The sequence below is a fragment of the Mus pahari genome, chromosome 5 (assembly GCF_900095145.1).
Source record: "Mus pahari chromosome 5, PAHARI_EIJ_v1.1, whole genome shotgun sequence".
Classification (NCBI taxonomy): domain Eukaryota; kingdom Metazoa; phylum Chordata; class Mammalia; order Rodentia; family Muridae; genus Mus; species Mus pahari.
Genome location: NC_034594.1, coordinates 128,601,781 through 128,609,907, shown reverse-complemented (window position 1 = coordinate 128,609,907; position 8,127 = coordinate 128,601,781). Strand labels below are relative to the sequence as shown.

Below are 8,127 nucleotides of genomic sequence, written 5' to 3'. Positions count from 1 at the left end.
ATACTACAGACTGAGTATATAGTACACCTATATTATATATATTGTATACTGTAGACTGAGTACTAGTACACCTATACTATATATTGGATACTGTAGACTGAGTACTATTATAAAGATTCAAATTTCACAAAGAGCTACGAGTGATGAGTGGCAATAGAAATCAGAATAACAGTCAGGGTGGTACAGGAAGTAGCTTAAGAGAATGAATATTCCAGTTCAGGAAAGCTGCCATTTGATATAAGTGGTAGTTACAAGGGAGGTACATAGGCATGTATGTGCATGTATGTGCATGTATGTGCATGTATGTGCACAGTGAGACATATCCTTAGGACTTATGTACAGTGTACCTTGCTGAATTTGCTTTACACTTCAGTAATTTTAAAGGAAGGAAAAGCAGTTATATGCAAAAGATGAGATTGCAGTGTATTCAAGTTTTACAGAGGTGAGGTTGAGAGCTTGGACTTCGGGTAGCTCCAGGGACTAAGTTCTTGCTTCTCCCTCAGCAAGACAGACAAAGTAGAATGCGCACATTCCAGGGCTGATGTGGTGACTCAGAGAAGTGCATATAAACACTGGGCGCATGCAAACACGGGGAGAAGTTTCCCACCACACTCAGCGGTGTCACCAGTCGTTTATTTACTACGCTGTAGTTTTCTCACATTTTTGAAACCTTTTACCACAAATAGTTAGCAGTAAGGTGTTCAATGAAAGCACACTAAGTTTGTGCTTCTATTCACCTAAACAAAATTTGTCTTATTTTGATCTGTTTCAGCCATTATACAGGTGATACTCACCACACAGAATCTCACACTCCCACCACCCCATTTATTGCCTTAATACTACTTTATAACAAATCTGAGAACATCTACCAATAAATCTTTGACATCCAAATGGTTTTTAATGTCGTCCTGGTTAGTCTGGTTGTCAACATGACAGAATCATCTGGAAAGAAGAAACCTCAGTCTTATTGGCCTTTTGCTCATGTCTGTGAAAGATTGTCTTGACTAAGGCAAGATGTAAAGGGCCCGGCCAACTGTGAGTGGGGTCATCCCTGGGTAGGTAGCCCTTGGCTAGATGAATGTGAATGTGACCCAGTGAGCAGCATTCCTTCATGGTTCCTGTTCCAGTCCTTGCTCGAGCTCCATTCCTGACCTCTCAGTGATGGATCCGGACTGGAAGTTCAAGCTAAAATAAACCCTCTCCTCCCTAAGCTGACTTATTGTGTCTTATTACAGCAACAAAGTATCTATATCATGTGTCTGAGGAGTGGTTTTAAGAACTGAAAAGATGAGTCAAGAAGAAGAGTGCATAGAAGTGTGTCTGCATACACACACACACACACACACAGACACACACACACACACAGCATTTACACCATTATCCTAACACCAAATATGACAATATCCCAACTTCCAGAGTGAAAGCAAAAGTCACAAGAAGAAACAAAACATCTGTTAGCATACATTAACAGATGAAATCATAAAGGCTCTTTCTTAGAAACAGACATTAGTTCCAACCTCACCAATTCCACAGAATCCAACCAGTGCAGTTCAGTAAAGGAATTTATGAGCCAGACCAAAGAGTAAAATGACGGGAATACACAGGGCAGACCTGACCCAGCTCTAATGATTTCATTCCGGGCTCTGAGGAAGGCAATTCTTCAGACAGTTGATAACATCAGCCTGCCTGTGCTGGGTTAGTACCAAGATCTATGGCCGAGCAAACAGTCCTAATAAAATTGATTTTCTTTTTTGGCAACCAATAAGCCAGTCAATAATAATATTGTTTAAGAAAGATTGAGTCATGAGAGAGGTGAGCCTTTACTTCCATTTATTACGCTTGCATTGTCTATACTTGAAAAGTGCTGTTCGTAAGGAAACCAAAAGAGAAACTACAGTGGGAATGCCCTTCTGAGACCTGAGCACAGGAGCCCTCTGACTCGGAGGCCTGTTACCAGCTCAGATTGACAGAACCCAGCCATTCCCAGAAACCTCAGTCAGTGCCTAACACAGGAACACTCTCCTTTAAAGTACCCTTGAGGGCTGGAGAGATGGTTCAGCGGGTAAGAGCACTGACTGCTCTTCCAGAGATCCTGAGTTCAATTCCCAGCAACCACAAGGTGGTTCACAACCATCTGTAATAAGATCTGATGCCATCTTCTGTTGTGCCTGAAGACAGCTACAGTGTACTCACATAAAACAAATAAATAAATCTTAAGAAAAAAGAAACTTTTTTTAAAAAGTACCCTTGAAGTATTTACAATTGTGTGTAGACAAGAATGCACCTGCAGCTTGCTTTAACTTAGTGAAAGTAAACCGAGGGCAAGAAGACAACTTCACACATTTACAAAAAGAGAAGCAACACTGTAAAAAATTTCTGAATGAACAGCAAAGTCTTATCTGATATTCACACATTTGAAAACATGCTCATTAAGAACATGGCCTAAGAACCTACGGAAGAACAGAGTAATGGGCCGGGAGGACAAGCCAGAGATAGACTGAGATGAGGCCAGAGACTATGGTGAGGAACATGCTACAAGTCACAAGAAGCAGGCATGGTGAGTTAGTAAACATTATTACAACAACTGGCTAAGCATCTGGACAAAGAAAATCTCTAATAATGTGAACAAGTCATAGGGTAACTCTAGATGGCTCAAAGAAGTCATGAAAGGGAGAAAGTTCCAGGAAGAAGCATGAAGAACAGGTTTAACATGTCATATGTACATTTGTCTTAAGATACATAAAATGTTTATATAATTCTTTTAAAATTATCAATCTAATAATAAATTAGGTAAAAGACATGAACAAAAGGTTCATAAAAGTGTAATATAAATTGTAAAATATACCAAAAGAGTTAGATGGTGGTACACACCTTTAAGCCCAGCACTAGGAAGGCAAAGGCCAGCCTGATCTACAGAGTGAGTTCTAGGACAGCCATGGCTATACAACAAACAAACAAACAAACAAAAACAAAACAAAAAAACAAAAAAAAACCCCCATGTCTTGGCCCCTCTCCCCACCAAAAAAAAAATGGGCTCAGTACTTCTTAGCCTTTAGGGAAAAGTAAATCAAAATCATGTCACCATGAGGTAAAGTTAACATCCCTTTTAGAAAAGAAGGGAAAGTGAGTGTTGCTAAGGATAAGTGAAGCCAGAAGCAGCAACACTGGCGGCAGGGTGTGGGGGAGTTATGGTATAGCTCCTACATTGGATGGGTTAGATGTGAGGAATTACATACTGAATAACCAAAAGATTGGGCTGGAGAGATGGCTCAGTAGGTGCGGGTATTTGTTGAGTTTGCAGAGGACTTAGACTAGATTCTCAGTGCACACACACCGCAGCTCACAACGGTCAGTTCTCCAGTTCTAGGGGATCAAATACTCTCTGAGGACACCAGGCACACACTTGGTGCACATACGTGTGTGTGTGTGTGTGTATATATATATATATATATATATATATATATATATATATATGCAGGGAAAACACTTATACACATAAAATAAAGATAAATCTGTAAAAAAAAAAAAAATTACCCTAAGATTCCAGCATTCTACCTTTAGGTAGATAACCAAAATAGCCAAAAAGAGGTATCAAAAATAATCATAAAAATAGAAAAAAAATGCACAAATGCTTATAACATTATTTGAACTGTTAAAAGTTAGAAGCAATAACACTGTCCACCAACTGATGAATGGATAAAGAAAACACTGGGTGCTCATATACTAGTAATCTAGCCATAAAAGTGAATGAGGTTGGGGCTGGAGAGATGGCTCAGAGGTTAAGAGCACTGGCTGCTCTTCCAGAGGTCTTGAGTTCAAATCCCAGCAACCACATGGTGGCTCATAACCATCATGTGCCCTCTTCTGGTCTTCAGGCATACACGCAGGAGATTACTGTATGCATAATAAATAAATAAATCTTAAAAAAAAAAAAAAAAAAAGAGGTCCTGTGGGATGTTCCACCAAAAACTCAGCTTGAGAATATGTGTGAGAAAGAAACAAAACAGGAGAGTGCCTACCTCCGATTCTGCTTGAACGAAACACCCCAGGGAAAACCAGCAGGTTAGTAGGGACTGGGGCATGAGGGCAGAAGGGCTTAACTGCTGCAGGGTCCCCACTGCATGAGGACAACATTGTGGAACTCTATAGCAGGGGCTCTAGTGACATATGCCTTAAGACATCTAATCACATACATTCTCTTATGAGAATTTTACTTCAGGTGTGTGTGCGCATGTGTGTGTGTGTGTGTGTGTGTGTGTGTGTGTGTGTGTGTGTGTGTAAGCTCCTTTGTAAGGGCTGCAGAGCTAGTTCCTAGGCTGCTCTTCCCGAAGACCCAGATTGGATTCCCAAGACTCACAACCCTCATCTGAGAGGATCCAATATCCTCTTCTGGCCTCTGTGGCACTGTACACACATGATGCACAGACATATATACAGGAAAAACACCCATACACATACAATAAAAATTAATGAATCTTAATTAAAAAGAAGAGCAAGCTCCTTTTACACGCACTCTTACCTGACAATTAATGCCAGCTTCATGCTGTAGCAAGACTTTCACCAGTTCCTTATGTCCTCGGTCACATGCCCAGTGGAGCAGAGCTCTGCCCTACAAGTAGCAAACGACAGAGGAACTTGTTAATCTATGTGTGGGACATACAGAGCTCACATGCTAAGGAAGATGGGAAAACTGGTATGTAAAACTGTAGATCAATTATTCTGAGGATGATACAAGATGCACTGTGGGAAAGCGACAGACAGGCAGCGGGAAACCCTGAGCTCTACTTCTGATCTTATCACACACCGGCCTGTAACTGCTTTGGTTTAATCACTTTCCTTACCTGAATAACGGAAAATGGTAATAGAAACAAAATCAGTAACATGAGTTAGGCTGTCAAAATGGCTTAGCCCATAAAGATGCCAGTTACAAGCCTGATGACCTGAGGTCCATTTCCAGGAAGAGGCTGCTGCCAGCTGTTCTCTGATCTTCATGCAGGTACACATGTGTGCACATACTTGCACAAATAAATAAATAAAATATAATCACAATATTTGCTGAGTGAATAACCTCATGGCCAAGCCAAGTCTTTGGCCACATACTACTTTTGACTTTTAGCTATCAAAGAACTATAGTTACTATTACTGTGTTATTTGGTTTTTGACTGTCAGAAATTCTTGGTGTACATAATAAATGAGGCCTACTTTCCTACTCCAACAAACAAGCCCTACAAAGTTGCTGGGCTCTTCTGAACAAGTAGGTGATGTACAGTGTAACTCCTCTGAGGTCGGCAGTGGTTCCTCATAAAGAGTAAGATGATTTTCCACACCGTAGAAAAGATTTAAATACATAAAAGTTGGGACAAGGGAGACCTTAAAATGCAGCCTCCAAGGCTCCTTTCTACAGCTGCCCATGCTGCCTTTACCATTTGGACTGTTTGGGTACATGCATTGGATCAACTGGTGGAGTATACGGAGTATGTGGCTAGGACAACATCCTCCTTGCAGACTGCCCTTTGTATTGTTTTTACTTGCTTGACTGACTTTATTTACCTGTGAGTATCTGCTTTCTTACACAAATACCTAAAAAGGATCTCGCACACATAAAAACTATAAAAGAGGGAAACAGAAGCTAGAAAATGTGGGTAAATCAGCCTTGTGTGGTGCCTTTAGTTTCCACACAAGAGAGGCAGAGGCGGGCTGACCTTCGCCAACCTGTCTGCTGCATAGTGAGAGCCAAGACAGATAGGACTACATAGAGACCCTATCTCAAAAAAAAATGCATAAAAGTTTATTATTTTTAGTCTAATTTAAGTATTTAGAGAGTAGGTACTAAGTACAACTATTAATAAGACTTACTGCATAATTAAGGTGTGTGAGAAACTTACATAGTGTACATGAGAGCTGTATCATCATTAGACAACTTAGTACTGAATACTTACACCACACGATGTATAGCTAATTTCTACTTCTCAAGCAGGCTCCTGATGGTCCTTAGGTCTGACCCAATCATGTTTCACCAACTAATGCTGAACTACGAATCTGTCACTGTTCTAACGGGAGAGCAGGTGAGCAGCACATGTCACGGTTAATGGGGTTATATTTTAAGTTTGTCACATGTGGTGCCAAAATTTACTTTAGAAGAGACACCTGTGACCGGAGTCAGGGCCGAGTCTCCCTTCAGATGGTGTTCCAGAAGGATGGCACACAGTCGACTTTAAGAAGGATGGTGCACTCGCAGACTACGCTTTTTAACACATATTCTGACCTGCACTGCAATTAATTTTTGTAACACATTATTTTAATGGTACACTAATTAACCTTGAATTAGAATAAATTCTCTGACAATGACTTTCTGTAGACGTGCTAGAGAGAGAGAGATCCATATTAAGAGTACCTAATGATTAATGCTTTATGCAATGTTAAAAAGTTCAGAAACAAGAACAGGTGTAAATTACCAACAGACAAAACAAAGCAGGCTTGGGGATTTCCTTGCCACATACAATTAGATGAGTGAGGGTCAGGACAGTGGCATCTTTACTTCCTCAGGTTATTGTTTCTGAAAACATGCCCTCGCTTGAGATAATTCCCAGTAAGAACATACCAGTAATGCAGAGATGCGGTCTCACAGTGGGAAGACAACCTCAGGGGCGACACCATGGCTAGTCCCCTTTTCGGTTAACATCCTCCATAGGCCAACAGGATGCAGCTCAACAGGAATTGAGCTACATTTGCTCAAAAACTTCTTCCAAATTTGTATGAGTAATATACAAATCTTTCAGCTAAGTACATTTCTTGTTACTACAAAAATATGATGTCTTTGTTTCTAGTTCTAAAATCCTACTGGAAAATTACCTTGGTAGCACCTAGGAGATGAGGGGATTATTGTTAAAAAGGATTCTGCGAGGACCTCAGAACACTACAAGCATGGTCTGGAGAGCTCTGGGTAAATTCTGTAATTCAAATGCAGTAAATGCAGGGAGAGAAAGTTCGAATCTATTAAGCAATGGTGTTAGCATGTCCTCCCTTACACAGACAAATGACTCTAAAGTGCTTTCAAAGTGCACATCAGCAACTAACCTATTAAGTGGTATTACTTTTATATCTTCTAGAAAACAGAAAGTGGATCTTAATATTGTAAATGCTTCTTTGATATCTTTAATTGTCCTAAACTATGCAGAATTTTTAAATGAGACTTTTCTCCCATACACCACAAAATTAAATGAGGATACTTTATTATGAGTATTCTTATGGTATTTGGAGATCATATACAAAGCTCATGTACCCTGTCTACATAGATGAAAAATATAGATTTTAAAAAGGGGGGGCAGGTGGAAGCTGCTATATATAAGTTTTTGAGAGTTATCCCTTTGTCACTGTATCAAATATTTATGGGGGGGGTGCCATATAATTAGCAGATGAGATACTATGAAGAAGACAGAATCATGTGATCCAACTGGCATAAAGCCTGCAGTGGACTGCTACAAAGAATGAGGGTGTCCTGAGAGGTCCGACTGATGTCAGACACGGCCCCGGACGAGGGCATGAACAGGAACATGGCCACAGTAAACTGGAACTTTCACACTGCGGACAGTGGAAGTCAAAGAAGCACCATCAGAACGTGTCCAGCAGAAGCTGCTTGTCGGGGCTGAGACTCCACGGGCTGGAGATGCAGCTGGCCCAGCAAACACTGCTTCCTTCACAGCTCTGGCCATAAAAGGCAGAGTCAGATGGGGATTTGCTGCATTTGTGGTAGCTGGAGTTGCTGAGGATTTTCCCGAGTCCCAAAAAATAAGAAATGTCACTGAAGAGCTCCTAGAATTATGTTGAGACTTCTGACTCTTTCATGAAAAGTAGGTTTCTTAACTGTAGCATACTTGTATGTTTGTCCGTGAAAAAAAAAAAAAAAAGACCATTATGGCTTAATAAGAATACCATAAAATACGTGAATGCTTTGTCTTTTCTGTAACCTTTAAATAAATGTTAAATATTAAATTGTCATTAAATTTATTAATAAATTTGTTTTAATTATTTTTAAAATAAAAACTCTTAATTTTTTCTTTCTTTCTTTTTTCTTTCTTTTTTTTTTTTTCTTTTTTGGTTTTTCCAGACAGGGTTTCTCTGTATAGC

The 8,127-nt window shown here is 40.0% G+C and overlaps 1 protein-coding gene across 1 annotated transcript in view; it reads right to left on the bottom strand.

The window, feature by feature from the left end:
• Acbd6 (acyl-CoA binding domain containing 6) overlaps window positions 1-8,127 on the bottom strand; it is a 138,882-nt gene that overhangs the window by 65,428 nt on the left and 65,327 nt on the right. Inside the window, exon 6 of the mRNA XM_021197893.2 lies at window positions 4,520-4,609. Coding sequence (XP_021053552.1) covers window positions 4,520-4,609 — 90 coding nt within the window. The remainder of the gene's footprint in view (window positions 1-4,519; window positions 4,610-8,127) is intronic.